This window comes from Mauremys mutica, chromosome 23 (assembly GCF_020497125.1).
Source record: "Mauremys mutica isolate MM-2020 ecotype Southern chromosome 23, ASM2049712v1, whole genome shotgun sequence".
Classification (NCBI taxonomy): Eukaryota; Metazoa; Chordata; order Testudines; family Geoemydidae; genus Mauremys; species Mauremys mutica.
Window position 1 is genome coordinate 17,931,138 of NC_059094.1, and position 23,927 is coordinate 17,955,064.

The window sequence follows — 23,927 nt, forward strand, 5'->3', positions numbered from 1 at the left end:
AAGAAATTACATCCGTCATGGTTACAAGATGAACTGTACCTTAGATCACTTTTAGCCCCTCTCAAGTGTACCTCTTAGGGGTGACAGATTAGGGCTTCCTGCACCTCACTCTGGCAGACCCATGCAGTCCACCCACTCTGGGACTGGGTCTCTAGGCAACAGCCCCAGTTTCCTAACCGCGTTAATGTCACCTGCCCAGCTGCATTTGGTATCGGTCAGCCCTTTCACTCCAGGGACCTGTGACCAGGGAGTTGATTAAAATGATTCAAAAACAGGGCCTTCAAAACAAAGCATTGTACAAAGGTACAAAGCTTGTAGAGCAAAGGATAAAAATAAAAGGCCAATACACCAGGGTCTTCCTTACACCTTGATCTTTCCTCTTTTTAAATTCCCCTCAGCCCAGCGCATCCCATCTCTGGCTGGGAGAAAGACTGTCATGCTCGCAGCAGGGGCTCTCGCTGTCTCTGTGGGTGTGTCCTCATTGCAGTTAACTTAGGTGACTGGCACCCAGGTTACTCTAGCCCAGGTACAAGTGTTCCCCCAGCACAACCCTACACATCCTACTGTGTCCTCACTGTTTCTGCACTTGCTGTGGTGTCTGGAGGCATATCCCAGGGTCCTTGTGCTTAGACTTCCTAGGACTCTTTCCAAGTCAGTTGTGGGAGAATGTGTCTGGCCGTCAGGGGAATTGTGGAAGGGGCCCTGGAGGATACCAACACATGAGTGACTTGGCCTGTGCTCACTGCAAAATGGGCAGGTTCCAGCCTGAATTAAAGTGAAGCTCAGGCTCTAGCCCCCTCCTCCCCAGCTGGGAAGAGTGGAACGTACCTGCAAACCCAGTTTAGAGGTGTCTGTGTGGATGGTGGAGGGAGTCAGGCTCAACTGGGCTCTTACCTGGCTTTTAACTGTGAGTGAAAACATAACGTGTTCCCTGGCCTTGCCTGCCTCCTGCACAAGTAACTAATTTAGTTTTCATTTACAGGGTTTTGGGAGGCTGAAGTCTGAACAGGAAATAAGAACAAAAACCCTTTAACCACAGCTGGAAAGATATTAGAACAAACTATTAAACAATCAATTTGTAAACATCTAAAGGATAATTAGGGTTATAAGGAATAGCCAGCATGGTATTGTCAAGGACAAATACTGTCAAACCAATCTAATTTTCTTCTTTCACAGGGTTACTGGCCTAGCTGATAGGGGGTAAACTGTAGACGTGATGTATCTTGATTTCAGCAAGGCTTTTGACACAGTCCCACATGACATTCTCATAGGCAGAATAGTGAAATATGATCTAGATAAAATTACTATAAGATTGGTGCACAACAGATTGAAATACCATACTCAAAGGGTAGTTATCAATGGTTTACTATCAAACTGGGAGGGCGTATGTAATGGGGTCCCCCAAGGATCAGTCCTAGGTCAGGTACTGTTCAATATTTTTATGAATGACTTGGATAATGGGTGGAGAGTATGCCTATACAATTCACAGATGACACCAAGCTGGGAGTGGCTGCAAGTACTTTGGAGGACAGGCTTAGTATTCAGAATGACCTTGAAAAATTAGAAACTGGTCTGAAATCAACGAAATGAAATTCAATAAAGGTTAAGTGCAAAATACTTCACTTAGGAAGGAAAAAAAATCAAATGCACAATTACAAAACAGGTGGCAGAGCTGCAGAAAAGGTTCTGGAGGTTATAGTGGTTCACAAATTGAACATGAGCCAACAATGTGATGCAGGTGCAAAAAAAGCTAATATAATTCTGGGGTGTATTATCAGTAGCGTTAGATGTAGGACAAGGAAGGTAAATGTCCTGTTCTACTTGGCACGTGATGAGACCTCAGCTGGAGAACTGGGTCCAATATGGGTGCCACGCTTCAGGAAAGACATGGACAAACTGAAGAGAGTCCACAGGAGAGAAACAAAAATGATAAAAGGTTTAGAAAACCTGACCTCTGAGGAAAGGTTAAAGAAACTGGGCATGTTTACTCTAGAGAAAAGAAAACTGATGGGGGAGCTGATCACAGTCTTCAAATAAGTTAAGGGCTGTTATAAAGAGGAGAGCGATCTTGTTCTCCCTGTCCACTGAAGGTAGGACAAATAGCAACGGGCTTAATCTGCAGAAAGGGAGCCTTTGGTTAGATTATAGGGAAAACTTTCTAACTACAAGGATAGTTAAGTACTGGAATAGGCTTCCACAGAAGTTGTAGAACGCCCGCCACTGGAGGTTTTTAAGAATAGGCTGGACAAACAACTGTTAGAGATGATCTCGGTATCTTTGGTTCTGCCTTAATACAGGGGGTGGGACCTGATGCCCTCTGGAGGTCCCTTCCAAACTTACATTGCTTTACTTCTGTAAGTAAATTCAGGTCACTGAACTGATTTACTGTTGTTAGGGATTTTAAGGGGTCCCACTTGCCCCAGACTGTGTCCCGCTTGCCCCATGTTGAATTAGCTGAGCATAATTAACATTAGGCCATTATAGGTCAGCTTGATATTAAGACATAGGATAGCTGGTATGGCATAATCGAAAGGCCAACAGGAGAAAGGGGAACCAACGCCTACAGATAATTGTGAAACATCGCCTAGTATAACAGCATATTAGCAATGGAAAATTAATAAAGGGTCTTGTACAATGTAGCCGCACGTAGGTGGGCGCAGTTGGGAGGGGGCCCATGTAGTTGGGAGGGGGCTTGCTGTGCAACTCTATTGGAAGCAGTTGTATTGGGCAATTTGGTAAACAATAAGGCGTTATTAACAATTAAGATCCAGACCCCCACCCATAGGGTCAGAAGCAAACTGCATCCTAACCCCTGCCTTTCAGGCCCAGGTCTGTTAGCAAAACCCAATTGCTATATAGAACAAAGGTTAACTTCTGCAATTCTTGTCTGTCTATATCAGGGGCACGAGGGGGGGGTGATGAAGAAACCAGAGAAAGGGGAACTGAGGGAAGCTCAGCTAGAATGCTGAGCCTTATCCAATGCAACCGCAAAGGAGGGGTCTTACAGGCAGGCAGACTACCAACGAAAACTGCCCAGAAACAATAAAAGGAAACACCATGTATGAAAAAAAAAAACTGAAGTAGCTTGCAAATGTCACAACTGATACTCCCAAATAAGGGTATTTTAAGTAAATGCTAATTTGCGGTTTTAAACTTTATAAGCTTGGTAAAATTTGTAACAGGCAGAGGGAAGCTTAACCCTCTCCCTGCATGCATGCTTGTAATAATAAAGGTGCCTCAAGGCTGTGTCTGACCCAAAATCAAAGGCGTGGTCAATTTTTCCACAACACTGTCTTTGGATTACCTATGCCAAAAGGGAAAACCCTTCCAGTTGGTACAGATAGCGTCTACACTGAAGTGCTGCAGTGGATCAGCTGTGTTGCTGTAGCGTTTTAATTGCAGACAAGCCCTTAGAGTAGTAAAATAGTGCTGCAGAAAGGGTTAGTAAAATCACCATTTTACTATAAAATGTGTTAGTCAGCCTACCTTTCTAACAGCTTAGAGACATACTTTGCTAGGAAGACCCGTGGTTAACCCCCCTTCATCACAGGTACTTGCGTGGGGGCTGTTTTGCTGCTGTTGTTTTTTTGGCTATTTCACTAGCTAGGATGTCTGGCTGGTAATTAACAGATTTCACACACTCCACCCTTCAAACATTTAAAATTAATCAAGGGGCTAAATCTAGACTGAGGCACAGAAATAGCTCAGAGAGAGAACTGAATAGTCACCTGTAGATGAAGAGAGGGCACAGAGGCAGGCACACATGTAGAACAAGTGAAAACTTCCCAGGCAATGTCTTGATAAAATCCAGAAGCTAATGCTGAACTTGGCTTCCAACCTCTTCTCCATGGCCTTCGTGGGCAGAACCAGGGCTCTGTACACACACAAGAAAGAGAAATCATGCACCAACAATTTATAGGTGGTTCTTCATGAAGCTGACAACGTGAAGGACTAAAGAAGTTGGGGGGAAAAGGAGTGTTCAATCTTATCTATCATGACTCAGAACAACTGCAGAGAAGTAATTGCCAGTATTATGAGATCTGAAATGAAACCAACAGTAGCAGAAATGTTCTTCATTTCTTGTGTTTGTACTGCAGTAAGTCAGGAAATTTGGTTTCCTTCACAATCCCTTTAGACACCATCACTTACATCTTTGAAACATGAAAAGCAAAATCCCCAATAGCGTCACTATAATCCATTTGATTCTGTGCGCGCACTCTGGAAACTTCCCTTTCAAATCTGCAACATGCAGCTGACACCCAGCCAGAGCTGCTTGGATAAGACAAACACCAATAAGCCCAGCACATCTGCTAGGCAGGCAGCACAAAATGTCATCACTTGGCTGTTTGTGCTGGCTGGTACCAGCCAGAAACAGACAACAGTTCAGCAGCATTGATAAAACAGCCAATTAAAAGCTAATTTTGCTTCTAAGGACACAGATGGTGGCACTAATGGTCAAACTAGAAGTTTAATCTTTTTGAATTTCCAGGTCTCACCTGTGCCAAGAATGAGGGTGGCATCAAAACAAAAAACAAAGTTATAACTGGAGTCTGACCAGTTTTCCTTCTGATCCCTGACTAGTCTCATTCTCAGACTGAGAATAAGAGTCCAGATGTATCATTACCTAGCTCTGAAGAGATCTGTCGCTCAAGTCCTTTCATAACATCATATGTATCAAAGTCCAAATCCATGGAAGGAGCTATCAGACGTACTGCTCAGAAATGTGAATGACTTGAAAAGTTAATGATCTAATACCAAATATCTACCTTACAAGGCAGAATGTGGGCATTGTGACGCTCATGGAGTTTATGTCTGTAAGCCACCTCGAGTTCCTCAGATGAGATTCAGTAGTATTATCGTCATTAGAGAGTTGAGTATCAGTATATTCTTAAGGAAATGTCCATAGAATTAGGGAGAGAATTTTGGCCAATAGCAGCAGACAAGAATATGGACAGTAGATAATTCTTGTTGATGCCAACATAGTTCATGACGACAAAAAAATTTCACAAGGTAACTAATGGGAAAAGGGAGTTGGAGGGAGGGAATTTAACCATTAGGAAGCTAAGAAAGTTTGCAACACTTCTGTCCTGCGTGTTACAAGCACACCCAAAACCAAAAATTCCATTTCTGCTGCTGCAGCTTTCTGCATGGATCACGGGACAATGTTTACTTGAAACGTCTTTAGATCGATGAAGAAGTATCATAATCCGGTCTGCAAGCTACGTAGCAGTCTGTTCGTGTACACAGCGATAAGGTGTGTTTGATCAGCATCCGTAACAGCGGTGAAACGAGACAGTCTGAGTAATCAGGACTTTTTTTTTTAAGTTACAACTCAGACAACCTAGTAAACCTACTGAATAAGTGATACATTTTACTTGCATATGTATTTAAAATGTTATGTTTCAGGGGGAGTTTGTAACTGCAACTTATTCTTAACAGATGAAAGAGGAGCATAAAATAAAACAAACCCCTTTACAAAACATTGTAAGGTGAGCTTTGTCTGGACAGTCACACAGACCAGAGTTCAACAATGAAAATACCTACTGTGTCTACTTTCATCTGACAAGGTCTTTGTCCCATTATTATGTCTCTTGATTTCTTTTTTCCTTCCACTATGCAATCGTATAACATTTAGGAACAGTACATCCTAAAGTTGTTGTACAAAATACAGTAACACGCACACACACACACACTAAAATACAACACTTCTCCAAATAAGCCTGAACTTATCTCACTTGCAGTGCTTTCTCCCCCACCCCAAACTGAGAAGGGAAACGAAACAAAACAAACGTTTGCTCTTTCCCCCTCTCGCCTGCATGCAGCTCTAGACAGCACAGCTAACTCTTAGCAATGCGAAAGCCAGGTTGGATTTGTACAGGAGAAAGTCATTTCCTGGAAAAAATGGGGAATCAGATGAGAGTTCTGGGGAGCTGATCAGCTGACACTGACACTATTCGTTTGTGCTGGGAAGAGTTAATCTCAGGCACGGACTAAAAAAAATAAAAAAATTCAGCGTTCAGACTGGCAAGGACTCCCCGCGGCTCGCACCCAGGCGGCCCTGAACCGGCTCGGGCTCCGCTCGGATTACAACAAGCGCCCAAGCCGCTAACCCAGCCACGCAGCCTGTCTCCCACCGCCAAGTTCCAGCTGAAACGGCCCCCAGCCCAGCCCGGCCCGGCCCGGCCAGCCAGGGGGCGGGAGGGGGCGCAGCGGTGCCGGAGCGGAGCGAGCCCAGCAGCCGCTGCCTGCGGAACTCCCGGCCACTGGCTCTGCGCAGCGCCGAGCACGCGGACCGCGGCTCTCCTAACGAGCAGGTACCTACCACGGGCACATGACCGGGGAGCTCCAGGGGCGGCTCCCTCGCTGGGGCCCGGGCCCGGGGCTGCGCGCGGGACGCCGGGAGCCCCCTGCCCAGCGGGGCCAAGCGCCCCAGACGCGGCCCCCGCGACCTCACCCGCAGGGCAGGGGGGGCTCAGGCCTCCAGCGCCGCTCGCCGGGGGGCTGCGCAGCCTCCGCCCCCGCTTCCATGGGGGGCCTGGGCCGGGGCTGGCCCCGCAGTCAGGGGAGATCCCCGAGGAGCTGGGCGGGCGCGGAGGCTCCTTCTCTCGGCTTCACTCAGCAGCAGGCGGGGGGCGGGTACTTGTTCACCTCTGACCCGGAAAGGCAACCTCACCCCCCCCAGGTACCCGGAAGCGGAAGCAGGCGCGGCTACGCCGGAGAGCGGTGGTTTCTGTGTATCTCGCGTGGCCGGGCCGCCTCTGCCCCGTAGGAGCCGCCCGGGTAGGGAAGGGCCTCGCGGGATCATCTTGCCTGCGGAGAGCGGTGGGGGAGTCCTATTGCCGGACTTTGCCCATATTCGGCATGGCGGCGGCTGCTACACCCGCCGCCTAACAATCCAGCACGCGATTGGCTAGAGCGGGAGCGTGAGCTCACTGATTGGCTGGAGGGAGAGGCTGAAGGTGGCGAGGTGAGGGCCCTGATGCAGGCGGCTGATGTGAGGGCAGCATGTTCAGGCTCTCATAGCTGTGAATGAGGGGAACTTTGGGGGAGTGGAGGGAGCCTCTGAGTCAGCCCCCTCTGAGACCAGATCGCGGGGGGGGGGGCTGGCCAGGGTTCCTTGGGGGCGAGGGTTGGCCAGGGCCTGGGGCCTGTGGGGTGAATGGGGGGCATGGACCGGTATGTAAGCGAGTTGACAGGCACATCTGGATGGGGGGGGATGTGTTCGGCGGGGAGGACAGGCAGGATACCCCCAGGGAGGACAGGAGCCCATCTCACCAGGCAGTCAAGCTTAGTCACTGTTTCTACCCATCCCTAAAGTTTTTTGGGGGGTCGTGCCCCAGTCTTTTGACAGGGCGACTGACTCCCAGAAGCCCACTAATAGGGCCCTGGGAAATGCCGCCACATGGCGATGCATAAAGCCCTTGGTCGTGATGCCCAAACTTGCAGGGCGCAGGAGATCCAGAGGCTCCATGAGATCCAGGGGCTGCAGACGTGGTGTTGGTGTGTCATGGCACTGCCTTCCCCTCTGAATCGCTGCTGGATGGAGCAAGAGACTCAGTGCTGCTGGCAGTGCCACCGTTCTGGGAGGACACTAAGCGGAGGCCCTGGCTGCTTGTGCTTATTAAGATCCTTAGAGCTGGTCTAATTTCAACACAGGCAATTGTTTTATGGCTTCTCACAATGTCACCCCCTTGGTTTGGATTCTCCTACTACTATGACACCGTTCTATAGCATTGTTGTGCGCTGTGAAACGCTGGCTGCCTGCCATCCCAGAGGTGGCTGCATTTCTGTGGTGGATGAAGTGATCCTTGTCTATATAATAGTTTATAAAGTGATGCGCATTGTTCCAGAAGGAGAGGCGCTCTGGAAATGTAACTGCTAAAACTAGCACTCTCTCACCCATCCACACACTTTAATATAGTCGGGCTTCCAGTAATATGTAGTTTCAGGACTCCTTCATTTAGTCTAATAGGCAGATTTATGACTCAGGAGGCACATCTGTAATATGCAAATACACATTCATGTTAGTATGTGCTGTATTTACATATTGTGGCACCGTAATACCAAATGGCTATTTAAAAAGCTTTATGCAAAGTGACTAGGGTACAATTACAGATTTCATCCCCCAAATATTGTGGCTGTTTTGATGTGAAATGCCAAAAAGGATCCAATTCTGCAAAATAGCCTTGTGAAAAAACAAACTTGATTGTTGAGCAGTGGAAGCATGCATACAAAATGTCCACACTCTCTTGTTTTCTGTTTGTCTAGTGCTTCTGTAATTTTAAAATAGCCTCAACACTTTAAACCAAATTTGGTTTAAAAGCTTTTTTCATGTGTGGGTTTGAACGCACTGTACCATGTTTGAGCCTGGAACAAATGTTTATAGCTGAGTAATAAACTTCTCTGAAACTGTGGTTTGTAATGGAAATGCTGATGATGGATTCTTGAGCCCAGCCACACAATACGTACTAGCATTAAGGAAGCTTGCTGGTATGTAATTATCCAAACAAAAGAAAGCTGCCAGCAGCCTGCGTGGAATACGCATTTGAGAAAGGCACTACCCTACAATTTAAGCTAGAAATAAATTTGACTCGAAATGAGCAAAAGTTGGCATCCTTTACTTTGAAATGGTTTTTAATAATTTCGTCTCTATTTAAATAAGACTAGACCGTGTAGTCCAAATCAGTCCATTGATCTGGCAGTGATCAATATTTGATACTTCAGATAAATGCACAAAGCAACAACCATAACACTTGGCCAATTTTACCATGATGCAAATTCCTTCCTGATTCCTACATTCATCAGCTTATGTCCTGAAGCCTGATGTTTGATTACCCTTATGGTAGTTTACATGACTACAGATTTTATTATGGGCCATAAAATAACCCAGCTCCTTTTAAAATCCAGCCACTGTATTTGAGATGCTGACCATCTGCGGTGGGGAATTCTACAGGCTGAGCACGTGGGCAGGAACGTTTTCCTTTTCTTTTAGATCTTTTTGTGATTAATTTAATCCTTGTTCTCTGATTATGGGGCATGGTGATGACGGGGCTCTGATTAGTTCTCAGGGATCTTAAACATCTCTGTCACGTTCCCTTCTGACTCTCTTCTTACTTAGAGCGTCTCTCCATCATACCGGATTTCTCCATTGGGACTGGCAGCCCCATCCCATCCCAGTGCTTTCTGGTCTGGTAAACGCTGCCTTTCTGTGTTCATAGGTGGACTTGGCATCATGACTTCCCATTCAGGAGCTGCTCCCGAGGCCAGTGAAAGCACAAGGAATGCAACGCTGGAGCGGTGCCTGAGTGTGCTCAGAGATGCAAAACATGACAGTGAGCAGTTTGCAGCCCTGCTCTTGGTAAGAGTCCATTTCTGGCTGGCACAATAGAGTGCAACCACTTCCGAAATAAACGTAGGAACAGCCACCATCGGTTAGATGTCCCTGCAGGGAGAATTGTTAGTGCAGAGGACTGGGAGTTAGGATTCCTGGGTTCTATTTCCAGTTCTGCCACTGACATGCAATGAGACTTTTGGGCAAGTTCCTCTGAATCTCTATTCCTTGACCTTCCTGTTAGTAAAATGGGGGTAAAACACGTCCCCATGGGGTTGTTGTGAGAGCTAATTGGTGTTAGCAGAGCACTCTGAGATGCTCAGCTGCAAGATGCTGAGTGTTCACAGCTGTACCTTTGTCCAGGTGCCCAGGCTGCTGTGCAGATCTGGGGGCAGCTGGATGGTTGGGGGTCCACTTCACCGTATAAATGAATGGGTTCCTCGGGCCTCTTTTTAACTACTCCGCCCTGGAAAGAGCTCCTAGCAAGACCTCTGCCCCGGCGCTTGTGCTGCTCACAGATCCCTGGTTTGTCTGGCAGGTGACCAAAGCGGTCAGAGCGGGAGACATCGACTCCAGAACCCGTCGCCGGATCTTTGATGCAGTTGGATTCACGTTCCCAAACCGGCTTCTTGCTTCCAGGGAGTCCCCCGCTGGCTGTCCAGAGCACATGTTCCGAGGACTTGGCCTCACCCTGCTGGCATGTTTCTGCACTGATCCGGAGTTAGCCAGCCATTCCCAGATCCTTAACAAAATCCCGACCTTCAACAACATCCTGGCTTCCCCATCCGATCCGGACGCTATGTCCGCGAGCTCCACCATCGATGACGTTTACCAGTGTCTGGGCGCTGTCCTGGGCACTCCCAGCGGCCCCAAAGAGTTGGTGTCCCAGGGAACCGCGTCAGCTCTGTGCCAGGCCTACGTCAATCGCAGTTACGGCTGTGACCGCGCCCTTGAGCTGCTCCTGGGGCTTCTAGCCACAGCAGAGACTAAGTGCTGGCAGAGAGCCACCCCTGACCTCCTGGCTGTGCTGAGCAGGCTCAGTGAGCAGTTCCACCAGGCTGAAGACATGACCAAATTCCAGCTGTGTGATGTTCTGCCTCACTTTGTATCTCCAGCGCTGCTGCTCACCCGGGACCGACAGGGTTCCGAGTGCCTCTGCAACCTTTACAGAGGCCTGGTTAGCATCCTGAGCAGCAAACTGAGCCAGTCCCAGCGAGACCCTGCACTGAAGCTTGCTGCCTGCCTCACACAGGCCTGTGGCTCAGAATGGATCCCCACGGAGAGGGCCGGGAACAAGTTCCTGGCCCTGCTGGTGAACCTGGCTTGTGTGGAGGTCCGTCTGTCCCTGGAGGAGCTGGACCCGGCAGACGTGGATGGGAAGCAGGAGGTGGTAACAGGCTGCTACACCCTTATTGAGCTGGGGATCCTGGAGTGCATGAAAGAAGAGAAACCACGGCTGAGGGAGGCGCAGAAAATGCAGCTAGTGAGGATCATGGAGGAGGCGTTTGGGGCTGTAATACACTACCTGAGACAGGTAAAGCTATGAGTGGAAACAGCCCCCCTCCCTGGCATGATGCCTGCCTTGTGGGGTCAGTCACTGGGAGATCTCGCTGTTGCTGGGTTTGGGGAGATCCCAAATGCACACAGGCCCGTGCCTGTTTCCATGGAAGTCAGGGAGAGATTGCTTTGGCCTCTATGCGTTTCTGTCTTCTTCTGTGTAGTTTAACAGCTGTATCCCCAGACTGACACAGTCCCCTCCCCAGGTGCTCCTTTCTGCTCCCTGTTCCCATCACCCAGACGCTTGGAACAGTTCTCACTGATTCCAAAAACATCTGTACTGGTCTTCTCAAGGTGTTTTCAGATCTGACAGGTCACGAGGTATTCAGAATCATGAACACTGTGATTATCCTCATGTCGGTGACACTGTTTTCCCTGCAAAGGAAAAAGATATTTGTCAGCTGCTCTCTAGAGACCAGCCAGAATCAGAAATCAATGCTTTCTAGCATCAGAAATCCCAGGAGGTTGGAAACCTGTCCCTGGTCCATTGGTTGAGCAGTGCTGACTCAGCTCTGGTCCAGGACCTAGGACCTGTGTAATTTTCATTCCCTGTGTGGCTAAGGGGCAAGGTGGCCCAGTTCACTAGCGTTCGGGGGAGTGTCGAGACTTAACACTGAAAGGACGTACGTCCCACTGGAGTGCGTTTAGCAGTTTCCCTCACTGGAGTGAGCTGCAGAGCCCAGCGTTTCCTGCAGTGTTTTCCTGTCCTTTCCACTCGGCGCTGAGCAGTTAGTAAGGGCCATCCAGGGTTTCCTGCCTTTGGCCTCACTTCATAGGGGAGGCTGAAATGGGGAAAAGCCTCTGCTCCCAGAGCTCTCCTCTGCTGCATCTTCTCATGCCTGTTTTCTTCCCTGGGCAGGTGGGAGAGCAGAAGCTGAAGGATCCTTTCATATTTGCCTCTGTTCGAATCCTCGGCGCCTGGCTGGCTGAAGAGACCTCCTCCCTCAAGCAGGAAATCTGCGACCTCCTGCCTTTCCTCATTCATTACGCAGAGATGCTTTTCCAAGAGCGGGACAAGGCCAGGAGCCCATCCCAGCATGCGGCGGAGCTGGCTGGACTGGGCAGCCCTCAGGGCTCTGTGTGGCCCAGAGACGCTCTGAGGTGAGTATCTCAAGCACAGGATAGACACAGTTACGCTACTGCCTGAGTTACTCCTACATCTTGGCACAGAAACATAGATCACATCAGACTGTGGGGCCATCAAGTCTGTATCCTGCTTCCAGCAGCAGCCCACAGCTGATATCTCAGAGGAAGGAAAAACCCCATAATACATCTACGTACTTGTGCAACTCTGCATGAGGTGGCTAGAGAAATCCCTTCTTGAGCCCCATGGCAACAGCCAATGTCTTGGAGCATGAGAGCTGACACTTCTTGTCTTAGCAGAACTGCAGTAGATCATCATTCATATGTTCTTAGGAGTCCTGCCACAATATTTGATTTCATCCCCTCCTGCAACATAGTGTTCCCCGGGTTGACTGCATTCAGTGGGAACTAGCATTCCTTTTGTTCTAAACTTACCAGCCATTCATATGTGTCCCCTTGTTCACAGCATAGGGGGCTGATCAGATTTTGTATTTTTCACTCTTGTTAACCCCACTCTTTCAGTCATAGGGTTTGTACAGAACATGCCACTGTAGCCTCAAAGCACCTTTTCTTTCTGAACTGAATAATTCTGCCGGTGTGATCCTAGCACTTGGAGCTCAGCTCGCACATGGGGATGGAGACCTTCTGCTGTGTTCTGGCAGAATGCCGTAAACTCGACAGTACTTCCAGCCAGTCTGTGATTACTAGGGGCCAGGACAGGGAGTTGAACCTTGGTCTCCTGGACGGCAGCGCAGTGCACACACCAGGCTTCTAGCCTTGTGTTTCACAGCTTGACTGTAGTTCAGCGGTATACATGGATTCCTCGTTTGCTGTTCAAGAGGCAGTTGGAACTCCCTTTGTAAGATTCCAGGATGGATTGATTGATTATGCCGATAATGATACTAGCCAGAGTGGTAACGGTTAATGCAGCAAAGAGTTCTGGAAGGCTTACAGAACCTCCTGCACCAGAGCTTAGCTATTAGACGTTAGGGTAAGACCTTCCTAGGAGCAGATTTTCCTACATCTGCCTGCTGTGAGGTTTCTTGCATGTTACTCTGAAGCATCCTATTGGAGGCAGGACACTGGACTAGATAGCCTGTGGGTTGATCCAGTCTGATAATTCCTATGTTCCATTCTCCCATGCACTCGTTTTTACCAGATTGAATTGTCAGCCTGTAACCAGCTAACTACATCTCCTTTGCCGTATTTCCCGCCCCGTCCCCTCTCCAGATTTCTGCTACCTGGCTTGTGCCATTTGACGGCGGAGGACCGACCTCGGGAAATCCTTATCTCAGAGGGGGCTCCAGCATTGCTGTGTCAATATTTCCTGCACCAGTGGGAGTTGTTGGCCTCTGACCCCCAGACCTCTGCTCCTCCAGACAGCATAGAAATCAGTTTGCAAACCACCTGTGGAGTTTTCCTTAACTTTGTGGTGACCGCTCCAGACTTGGTCAGGTAACAAACCCGGCACTGCAGGAATCCGCTTGCTTTAAGATCTTTAGTAAGAAGAACGAAGGTGCCAGGAGAGAGGAGTTTGGTGGGTTTCAGGCTAGTTCCCAACATGTCACTAATTGGCTCCCCGCTGGCAGGCTCAGAAGAGAGGCCAGAACTGCATGTGCCATGGCACTGAATTGCCCTCTCAGGTCAGGCTGGAGGCATGGTGGTAGAGCTGGGATTTCCCTTACACTGCCCAGTGCTTTGAGCTGCATTAGAGAAAGCTGAATCCAGCCCTTCTGGGCAAGGAGTTGGGTCCTCAAAATGCAGATCTGGTCCAAAAGGGATTTTTTAGAAGGGTGCCTCATTACTCAGGTTTCTGCGTTCTGCATGTGTGAATCAGGTCAGCCACCAACAGGCGTGGGTTCGTGTTAGCTCTGCAGACCAGACCCAGCCACTGGGAGCAAGCCGGAGTCTGTTCTTCCTTACACATCCTTGACAAGGATCAGGGTGTTTCTGAGGTAGAAAGAGCTCTGTTGGCACTTCGGGTCCCAGGTGCAGGATGGAGAGAAATTGCCTTTTGACCTGTAACAGGAGTGTGATCATAGAATCATAGAATCTCAGGGTTGGAAGGGACCTCAGGAGGTCATCTAGTCCAACCCCCTGCTCAAAGCAGGACCAAACCCAACTAAATCAAATCGATCGTTCGGGACATCATTGAGAGAATGAATTAGAGTTGTCACCGCCATTCGGAGTCCTGATTACAGCCACTTTCTGACACCAGCTTTGCTGTAAAACATGCATCCAGTTTGCCCAGGACTCCAGGGTTTAGGATGGGGACTTTCCCACTGTGACAGGGTTGCTTCCCTGCCTCGGGGTTAAGCCTGGCACCTCTGGGTGCTTCCGGCCCCACTCAGCGCACGTCTCTCTGGGTTGGTTTTCTCTCTAGGCGAGACCGATGCTTTTCCTCCCTGATGGATGCGCTGCTGAAGTCTCTCCCTGCTCTGCTGCCCCAGAGAGATCACCTTGTTCTAGCAGCCAACGTTACCACGCTGGGCTTGATGATGGCCAGGATCCTTGACACTTCTCCAGGTAGGAAGTGATCCTGGTGACGAAGCTGAGCATTTTTGTTGTCAATGGGACGGGACTGGGCTTGGGGGAGATTGCACAGCAGGGGTGACCTGCCCAGTTTGGGGTCAGGAGCCCTGCTACTGGAAAGGTGTGTTGAGTGAACAAACCAAAACCTCGTAGAGCAAAGAACATGCGGTACGCTTGTGGGGTGCTGGAAAGACGTGGATTAAGGAACTCCCCTATCACCTATTCTGCACCTGCTGAAGAAAGCCCTGCAGCAAGCTGACTCCTGGGAGCGTGCCAAGGCCGGCTTGGTGAATTAATTCATTTCCCATTTTTTCAGGTCTCCAGGGGACGCCACCAGCCAAGAACTTCTTCGAAGCTGCTATCTGCTTCCTTTCTCAGGCCCACACTGCCCGGGCAGATCCCGCCAGCCAGTGCTTGGTCGTGGCTGTGTCACCAGCCTATGAGGCGGCCTGGGCGGACCTCAGTGAGCTGTGGTTCCTGGGGATGCAGGCCTTTGCCAGCTGCGTGCCGCTCTTTCCCTGGCTGCCCCAAACGGTCCTCCGGTCACGTTGGCTAGACGACCTCTTGCGGCTATTGAGCCAAGCTGCCCCGGTCTCGGTGGACTTTGAACTCCTTACGGCATTGCAGGGCGTGTTGCTGGAGCTGGCCAGAGCCAGCCAGCAATGCAGAGAGGTGATCGTCTTACAGCAGGGCAAGGAGCTGGCCAACCGTTATGGCATGGCAGCATTAGAACAGTGCCTTTGTGAGTGCTGAAGGGCCCCTCCTCCCACAGCCGCGGGGAATAAAGCCGGGTGTTTTCCTAGCTCCTCACACACCTTCCAACCGTTTACTGCCAAGACGTGGGCAAGAGGCGTTTAAGTAGCCAAACACCTCGTAAAGTTAGAGAGGTGCAGTCAGAGCTCAGCAGGGCCCGGAGGGGCAGGGTTTGCGCTGCCTGGCACCTGCTGTTCAGAATAATTGCTGCTTGGCTGCGTTTTGGCTCTCTGCATTCACAGATTCGGGCGGGGGGAGTTGGGTCCCAACAGGAGAGAGGGCCGGCGTGAGGGTGCCCCTTACAAATGCGTTCTGTTGAGGACTAATGAGGCTCTGGCGTTGCTGGGAAAGTGGCCCGCTGACCAACCCTCCCTGGATTCCCTGTTCTGGGGGCGGTTTCCAAGGAGGTTTGTGTATAAGGCTAATGAAAGCAGAGGCACTTGCTTCTCTCAGGCCTGAGCCAGGAACTGAGCAACTTGCTCTGCAGAGCTCTGCTAGCACATGTCAGTGCAGGCCTACAGCTTCCAGTCCTGGGCCATGGCTCGGCTTTACCTCTCCTGTGACCAGCAGCACCCCCTGCTGGTCAAATCTGGGCTCTCACACAGCTCTCTTAGCATACCTCCATCCTGAACTGCAGCCCTCCCCTGATCTGCCAGTCTGGGTGGGGCTCCCCTACCAATGCACCTCATCCCTCAAATGAAGCCCCCCACCAGCTTTATGAATGGATCTCAATCCTGATCTGCCGCCCCCCTCTGCTATTCTAGTCCCGAGGTCTCAGCTGAGAAACAAGGACAACCCTGTGTCAAATTGTCTGATGGTTCCGTGATGCAATGTGAGCAAAATTTCACTAGGGCCTAGATCCAAGACTGCCAAAAGTCAGTTCCCTTGTGACCTGAGCCTGCCTTGCACTGGGAGCTGGTGAGCTGGAGGTGAAGTGACTGCATGCTCTCAGATCAAGCAGCGTGATTGTACATAGTGCAGCTGAGCTTTTGTTTCAAAAGGGTCAAAGCTGCAGTTAATTTTGGTCTGTCATTGTTGGCAGGTCTCTTTCATTGTTATAGGAATGGAAGTTTATCTCCCCATTAAACCAAGCACTGCACTGGAGAGCACCCCCAGGCCATGTATTGATGGAATCCTGGGATTTAAACTTCCCAGGATGTTGATTTTATATTTTCTCATCTTGACCAAAGGATTTTTATTTGTCTCTCCCTGGGCTCTTGAATGCAGCCAATAAATCCTGTGTTCCCATGTGCGGGGTGGCTTTGCCGTTTCCAAAAGAACCAAGGAAAAGCTTGACCTTCTCTCGTTCTGTTGGCATTTCAAATGTTAAATAAAGTGTTTTAATAAAAGTCCACTTGCAATAGAAGAATTTGTTTGTTGCTTCAGTTTTCAAACCCCTTTGCTAATGAGATTTAATTCTATGAAAGTGTGTGAGCTTCTCTCATCCTTTCTCCTTTGTACTCACTTTGCTGGGTCTCCTAAAGTCACCACGCTTGTGAATACAGCAGCAGATCAGAAAGAGGACTGGAGAGCTCCAAAGATGAGTAAGGCTAGGGGGCCCCAAAGGTCACCTACCCTTAAGCCCCCCAAACATTTCCAAGGCTCTGATGACCTCACCAGGCCGCCTAACCAAGTATGGACCCAATCTTGCAAGGGCCATTATGCTGATGGACTCCTATGCCACACAGAGCTGCTTACCACATTGGGGCCTGTAAAAGGAGCCTATTTTTAACCCTGAGGGTAATTAGTCATTGGAACAACTTATCTAGGGCATATGGTGGATTCTCCATCGTGTGGCATCTTTAAATCCAGAGCTGGATGACTTTCTGAAAGACGCACTCTAGCTCTGTCATAAGTTGTGGGCTGGGTGCAGGAATCACTGGGTGAAATCCTCTGACCTGTTTTCTGTCGTCCGCATGAGATGATTGGAATGGTCCCTTCTGGCCTTAAGATCCTCTTATCCCCAGAAACCCTCGACACAATCTAGCTGTATATCCACAGCGGAGCAGAGCTGCTTCTCTGAACTAATAAATAATCTCTTTATTACTGCATGTTTCATGTTCTGTGGGGGGGTTCCCTGAACAGATAGTACTGTGCGTCTCCCTCAGTTTCACCTATTCTTCTGTCTTCATTGAAATAAGCAGCTGCTCTTTTTATCCAGTAGGGTGCAGAGCACAACTTCATAGCAGACAAGACTGCTAATAACCGCGTGAATAGCCCAGTGCACAGGTGGGGTTTTTACTAGCATGAAGCTCCCTGCGTATCTTTTCTTCGTTCTATTGGCCCCGAGTAGTGAAACGCCTGGTAGTAACTGAGTGATCCAACAATGCTGTTCAAGAGTGATCGAGGTGAAGAGTGGGAGTGGTGTGACTGTTAGTTCAAATGATTTGCTTCCTGGCTGTTTGATAAAATTAGATGATTAAATTTACTCAAGGCTGAATTCAGAGGTAGGTAGGTAGAGAGGTGTAGGGCTGTGTGTGTGTGTGTGTTTTATGTCACTGGCGTGATAATGGCATTTATGGGACAAATGCTTGTACGATATTTCTGCAGCCATGAGATAAGTTCTATTTGTTTTGCCGTCTCATCTGCCCTCTGCTCCATCTCTGCTAGTGCTGCTTCTGACATCCTATTTCAGATAGCTGCACTTCTGATACCACAGAAAAGTTCCCTTCCCCACCAAATATTGAAACTCTCCCCGCCCCCCCGCCCACAAGCACCCCCTGTTCCGTGCTGGACCAGTGACTTTTAAAGGCTGATATGATAGAACCCACCTGCTCTAGCCTTATGGAAAAAGGGGCTTCCTGGGGGGGGGGGGGTGTTATTTGTAACTAGCAAAGCTCAATAGCAGACCTCGCACTCAAAAACATTCAGCCCACCTAAAATAGCTTCCCACATTGAGACGTCTGTTTAAACGTGTCCTCGTGTTTCTGTAGCTCCAGGGCCTGTACACGTTACTGAGGTGATTTGACCTTACGGCAGAAGGAGATGAAAACTAGGAACGACAAAAGTTTTTTTAAAACTCAAAAATCCTCATAACTTTTCTCTCTAATGTGACACAACCCAAATCCCTGCTACTGTGAAGCAGGACAAAGGGTTTATAGACACCCTGTCAGGTGACTTGCATAATTCACAGCTTCATGGCTTGTGACTAACGTTGTCCCAAACTCCTGCCAATAAAACCTTTACTGCACCCTCTGCCACCATGTAGGCTCTCCCTATAAAACCCCAGTGCTACTCACAGGCAGGAGAGTGTGCTACTTGTTTGGCTCCATCTAAATATCTATGATAATGGGATCTTTTCTCTACATGCTAAGGGAGGGGCTTTTGGACCACCAGGTCCTTTATCCTTCTGTTGCTCCCCCAGATACAGATTTCAAAGAACTTTATAGATGTCAGTGAATTTAGCCTCAGGGCTTCCCTCTGAGGTGAGGAATGTATTGTACCCATTTTACAGAAGTGGAAACTAAGGCGCACAGAAACAAGGTAAGGCTATGGAAGAGCCAGGAGTACAGCACAGCTCTCCTGGTGCTCGGTTCTATGCTGTTACTGTTAGACTAGCCCACGCTTCTGCTTAACCTGATATAATCATATCAGTCCAGGGATAAAAGACCTATAGCCTAGATGGACCAGTTAAATCCAATTTTATCCAAAGAAAATTCACTAGCGAAGATGAGTTCTCTGTTCAGGAGCCAGCCAGCCAGCCAGCTACTCTGAGGCATGACCACCAGGGGTCATCCTAAGAGCTTTTAACAAAAAAAGTTCTTCAGCTAGCATTTGCCACTCTCAAAGAGGAGAGAACTGTTCAGGGTGGCTATGCCCTGAAAACCCCTGGTGAGGGGGCACTGTCAGATTCCTGGGACAGAGAGGACGAGGAGAGAGGAGCTTCCTTGGACGAAGGTCTCAGCTGGATTGTTTTTTTCCAAACTCCCAATCTCATGTAAGGCATTTGCTTTCATCATCAGAGCAATGGCGCCTGCTGCCTGGAGTCGCCTGCCGTTCAGAGGCGTATCGTTCTGATCTCCCTAGCTTGGAACCGAATGCAAGTCAAAACAAAGGCAAGCGGCACAAGCCAAGCAAGCGGATGACTCTGCCAGGGTTAAAGACGGTACATCACTGTGTTAGCGTGGGCCCGTCAGCTCCCTTTCTGCTGATTAGGTGGAGCTCCCCGTCCTGCCAAGAAAGCCTGGCCCTCGGCAAACAAGGGGACCAGCAAAAGGAATTGAAATATTTTAAAATGCATTTCAGATCATCAGAACCCGCCAAATGATTTAATAAAGGTGGCCCCTGCTCCAGACTCCACGTGCTATTCCACCTCTGGTCACTAGGCCTGGATCACCCATTAGCAGAGGAGATCATCATAGCCTGCACCCACAGCAGACAGGACCCCTCGGCTCAGCGCTAGAATTCTCCACCTCCCCGCTCCTGAGCAGTGCCAGCCTGATGACCCTAGAGACCGGAAACTTCCCATGCACAGGGCCTGGACAGAGCCCTAGCTGGGTGCTAGTGGGATTCCCTTCTAAGAGGGCGAGGGGAATCCAGCCCCTGTGACCCCTTTGTTCCTTGACCTTTCAGGCCAACCAGAGCAGTAGCTAGCGGCAACGGTGATGTCTGTGATATAGACACTTGTGTCATCTGGAAAAATACTAAGAGCCACAGTCTCCATTCAGATCAGCCCTTCAACTGCTCCATCCAAGGGCAATGACTTTGGGGAACTATCAGTCCCGTTAGATTAGAAGTAGCCCCCTAAACTCCATGTCTGAGTCCCGTAAACTCCTGATTCCTGTACTCCGCAGCTCAGGGAAGACACACTGTTGCTCTGGCAGGATGTAGGAATGAATGTCCATTGCTGGACAGAAGTGGGTGATAGCTCAAGCCATTGGCAGTCCCCCGTTTGCTTAAAAGATACATGTTTCTTCATGTATGCGTAAGAGTGAATATACCCCCCTGGCTTTCCATGAGCCGACAGGCAAAGAGAGCGATCCCCGGTAGCCATTTGGGGGTTAGAGGGAGATGGGGCTAAATACCTGACAGAGACTTATTTCACGGGGCAAACACATTGCATAAGCAACTGGGCTGCATGTGAAATGCCAGGATCTGGCTTTCTATAACACGGGTTTGGATGCAATATGCCTTTCACTCTTTTCCTCCCTGGCCCAGTGTGCTCTGAGGGTGCAAAGGGAGTGTTTTCTAGTGGTTACAGCACAGGGGGCGGAGTCAGGAATCTTTGTATGATAGGAGCACTCTAAAGGCCCCATCACACGGGGTAAGGTCTCAAGTGGGCTGCTGCATATTTTGTTTTGTTTTATGTTTATAGCTTAAGGTGCAGCGCCGGTTCTGCAGTAACATCCGTTAGCCGACAATGCTTACTCATATCAGATCATCTCACCCTAGAAGCACTGGTGATTAAACTAAATATTTCATAAGGTTGCTATTTGGCGGCTGCACTGCCTCAGAAATCATCCAGGGCATTTGTTCAAATGGCTTGCTGCAAAATGTGATGAAGTTGGTTAGTCTGGCTAGGCTCAGTGGTGCCAGGAGTTGCACCGATTCCAGCTCACCTCTAGGGGGAGCTCTCATGTTAAGCAAGTGCCTCTCGTCTGAACCCTTTTCAGTCCTCTCAAGCCCCATATGAACTTTGTCATTATTTAGCTTTGTTTGTTCTCTATATTTCTTTTAAATGGACACTGTGGGAACAGCCCATGACTCACCCAAGTGTTTGATGAGAGCTGGGACAGGATTCCTAATGGCAGAGAATCAATGTGGGGAAAAGCCAAGCGACCATATAGTCTTATTTATGTGCCCCTAACACCCAATTTCAGCCAGTTATTTTCACTGGTGATGACATGTCTAAACTCAGGCTGCAAACGCCCTACAGCAGAGACTGCATAAAGCACCACACACATGCATGGTGTTGTATAAATGGTGATACATGATCAAGGGGTAAACAGACCTGGCTGGGGATAAAGTTCTGTCACCTCCACTATGTGACCAGTTTTTCAGGGATTGCTAATTTGGATGTCAGTATTCACAAGTGAACAAGATTCCAGTTGACTTCAATGGGGCCAGGGTTTCACCCTTGGTAAATGGTGGGCTCAGCAGAGGATGACACATTTTCACTCATGTATCCATGAATCCATGTGTACAGTGAATTTGAAATTGGTAGGATCAAAGTCCCAGCTGGTTCAATGTATCACAAAATGCACATTGCAGTTTTGTTTATTAGTGAAACCTTTGCTTATAGGGAAATTTTCCAATGCAAAAATGACTACAGGTCGGTTTTGCGTGTGTGTGCGCGCATGCACGCACACACGTGGCTCTTTGTTGTGTAACTGAAATGTATACACCCGCAGTTAGATTACAGAGATATTTGAAATGATACTGTCCTATTGCTTTTGGCAGTTTGAACCAGTTATAAAATGAAGCATATTCAGTTGTGATCTCGTTGGCACAAGGCCTGTGTTTCCATGTGTGTTTGTACAGCACTCACCACAATGGGGCCGTCATCCTGACTGGAGTTTCTGGACTCCACAATAGTATAAGTAATAAACAATAATCTCCATCAACATTTTGAAATCTGGCTGTTGCCTGTGGGGCAGCAAATGGTTTCTAAGGTTTGGTTTAAATGATGCACTTCAATGGCTGTTAGAAAATGCTCTAAATAAATCTGCAGTCCTGATGGGCTGATGGGAACTCTTACAAGTCTTGCACGTTGTGTAAGTTCTGTGTAACCAGCTCAGAGAGCCCTGGGATGTGGTGTGACGCCAGTGCAGCAATGGAAGTGCCTGGACAGTGCAGTAGGCTGTATCTCGTACTTAAATCATAAGCTGGTTGGAGCAGGGACTGTCTTTTTCTTCTGTTTGTACAGCACCTAGCGCATGACTGGAAGTTGTAGACACTCATGATAAAGCAAACTCATAGACTGACCCTGATCACGGCAGCAAGGAAGCAAAAAGGCCTCATCCTACCCCTGTTGAAGTCAAAGGCAAAATTCCTCTTGGCTTCAATGGGATCCGGCTTGGGCCCTGGTCGTTAGGTGAGAGCAAGCGAGGGAGAGTTGAATACCCAGCAAAAGGGGGGTTGGTGGAAGGAGAACTTCTCATCTTAGAGAGCTGGGCCCTGCTGTGGCAGACAAGGAATGGGTGGTGGGTTCCTACACTGAGGCAGACAGACACAGTCTCACAAACACACAAGCCCCAAAGCACCAACATACACTCACACTTTCAAAATGTATTGCACCTTCCTCTGAAGCAGCTGGTGCCAGCCACTGTCCGAGACAGGCTCCTGTGCTGGATGGGCCCCGGGTCTCATCCATCCTGGTAATTCCTACCCTCCTACACCTCCATGCAGAGGAGAGCCGAGAGCCGCTCTGCTGAGAATTATTCTCCCAGGTGCCCATAGGGATTTGTCAAACAAGTTCACCAGGAATATTTGGTAACAACGTGGGAGCTTTGTGCTGTTTTGTTTTGTTTTCCAGTGGAACCACAGCTTCCTCTCTGATGCTCCCAGCTTAGATCCCAGCCTCCCCCATTGTGTTGTGATCCTGTGGGCAAGCGAGTTAGCTGTGTTTACCACTAGCATTTTGCACAGTTGCGCCTCTTTCAGATGAATAAAGAATCGACATTATACGGACTAGACGGGCGAGGGGCTTGAAGAATGAACTGGAACATAACTGCAAAATACAGCGTGGCCAATCCAATTTTTCTTAGCAAATGAAACGGATCTGGCAGCAAATAAATACAGCTCCAGAGAACTTTCAGGGTCAGTGTTCTTGAAAAGCATTTTTGGAAGGAGAGCGGGGAGAGGAATTGAAGAGCATCTGCAGAGACCAGGCCTTTACACCTCCGCACATCCCTCCTCCTTCCCTTAAATGCCATCTTTAATAGAAATAAATTAGAATAAATGATCAGCCTTTGCCTCCTAAAGACAGGTGGCGGAGTAATATTAAAAGAAAGGAATAAAAATTCACTTAATGAGCATTGTTAATTAAACCTGGAAATCAAAGAGGACTGAGTTGTGGGAATTCAGAGGGAAAATGAAAATGAAGGGAGCTGTAGCTCGGGGCAGGAAGAGTGGAATTAAATTAAATGTAATGTGGGATTCTGTTTGTTAATGTCTATCACACATCACAGTGTATTACAGTTTAGGCTAAAGTGTTTCTTCTCTGCTCATGCACAAATTACACCCTGCCAGGAATGGAAACTTCTGCACAACGATGGACAGCCTGGTCCTCGCAAAGACTTCCCGGCTGTTTATGATGGATCTGACAGTCACATCAAAGGGGATCAAGGCCCCATTGTGCCAGGTGCTGCACAAACACAGACCAGGAGACAGGCTGAAGCACTGACCATCTAAAAAGACAAAGGGCGGGAGAGGAAACTGAGGCACAGAGCAGGGGGGGTGGCTTGCCCAAGGGCCGTGGCCGAGCTGGGAACAGAACCCAGGTGTCCTGGGCCAGGGCTCTACCCACTGGCCTTCGGTGGCTTGGAGGGAAGGAAAATAAAAAGAATCTTCAGTGTGGGGAAGAGGTCGCTCAGCTCCCAAAGCGTTCGGCAGAGACACCGCCCTGAATACACCGAGCTGGAGGCGGGAGAGCCCCGCACCGCCTCTGCCGCCTCCGCCTCCGCATCTCGGGGCGCAGGCTGGGCTCCGGGAGGCAGAAGGGAAACAGAAG

The 23,927-nt window shown here is 49.0% G+C and overlaps 2 protein-coding genes across 4 annotated transcripts in view; one reads left to right on the forward strand and one right to left on the reverse strand.

The window, feature by feature from the left end:
- The window catches only part of KIAA0319L (KIAA0319 like), a 48,929-nt gene extending 42,311 nt beyond the window's left edge, over positions 1-6,618 (reverse strand). Inside the window, exons 1-2 of the mRNA XM_044997521.1 lie at positions 6,323-6,618; positions 3,729-3,874 (exon numbers count right to left, since the gene is read on the reverse strand). Coding sequence (XP_044853456.1) covers positions 3,729-3,849 — 121 coding nt within the window. The 5' untranslated portion in view covers positions 3,850-3,874; positions 6,323-6,618. The remainder of the gene's footprint in view (positions 1-3,728; positions 3,875-6,322) is intronic.
- On the forward strand, positions 5,997-16,605 carry NCDN (neurochondrin). 3 transcript variants are annotated; one of them, XM_044997522.1, is made up of 8 exons: positions 6,663-6,967; positions 8,908-8,970; positions 9,219-9,358; positions 9,870-10,865; positions 11,748-11,989; positions 13,202-13,426; positions 14,355-14,497; positions 14,820-16,605. In XM_044997522.1, the coding sequence occupies exons 2-8, from the start codon at positions 8,922-8,924 to the stop codon at positions 15,254-15,256; spliced, it is 2,232 nt and encodes a 743-aa protein (XP_044853457.1). In that variant the 5' UTR covers positions 6,663-6,967; positions 8,908-8,921; the 3' UTR covers positions 15,257-16,605. The 3 variants fall into 3 exon arrangements, with proteins under 3 accessions (XP_044853459.1, XP_044853457.1, XP_044853458.1); XM_044997524.1 differs by lacking the exons at positions 6,663-6,967; positions 8,908-8,970 and adding an exon at positions 5,997-6,314; XM_044997523.1 differs by lacking the exon at positions 8,908-8,970 and having other exon boundaries at positions 6,664-6,967.
- Positions 16,606-23,927: the final 7,322 nt, after the last annotated feature.

What these genes read in the sequence shown, in the direction of transcription:
- NCDN (XM_044997522.1), top strand. Translation starts at nt 8,922, where the DNA reads ATGCTGACCATCTGCGGTGGGGAATTCTACAGGCTGAGCACGTGGGCA. An exon ending in ACCGCTCCAGACTTGGTCAG is followed by an intron (nt 13,427 to 14,354) that starts GTAACAAACCCG and finishes TTTTCTCTCTAG; the next exon opens with GCGAGACCGATGCTTTTCCT. An exon ending in GATCCTTGACACTTCTCCAG is followed by an intron (nt 14,498 to 14,819) that starts GTAGGAAGTGAT and finishes CCATTTTTTCAG; the next exon opens with GTCTCCAGGGGACGCCACCA.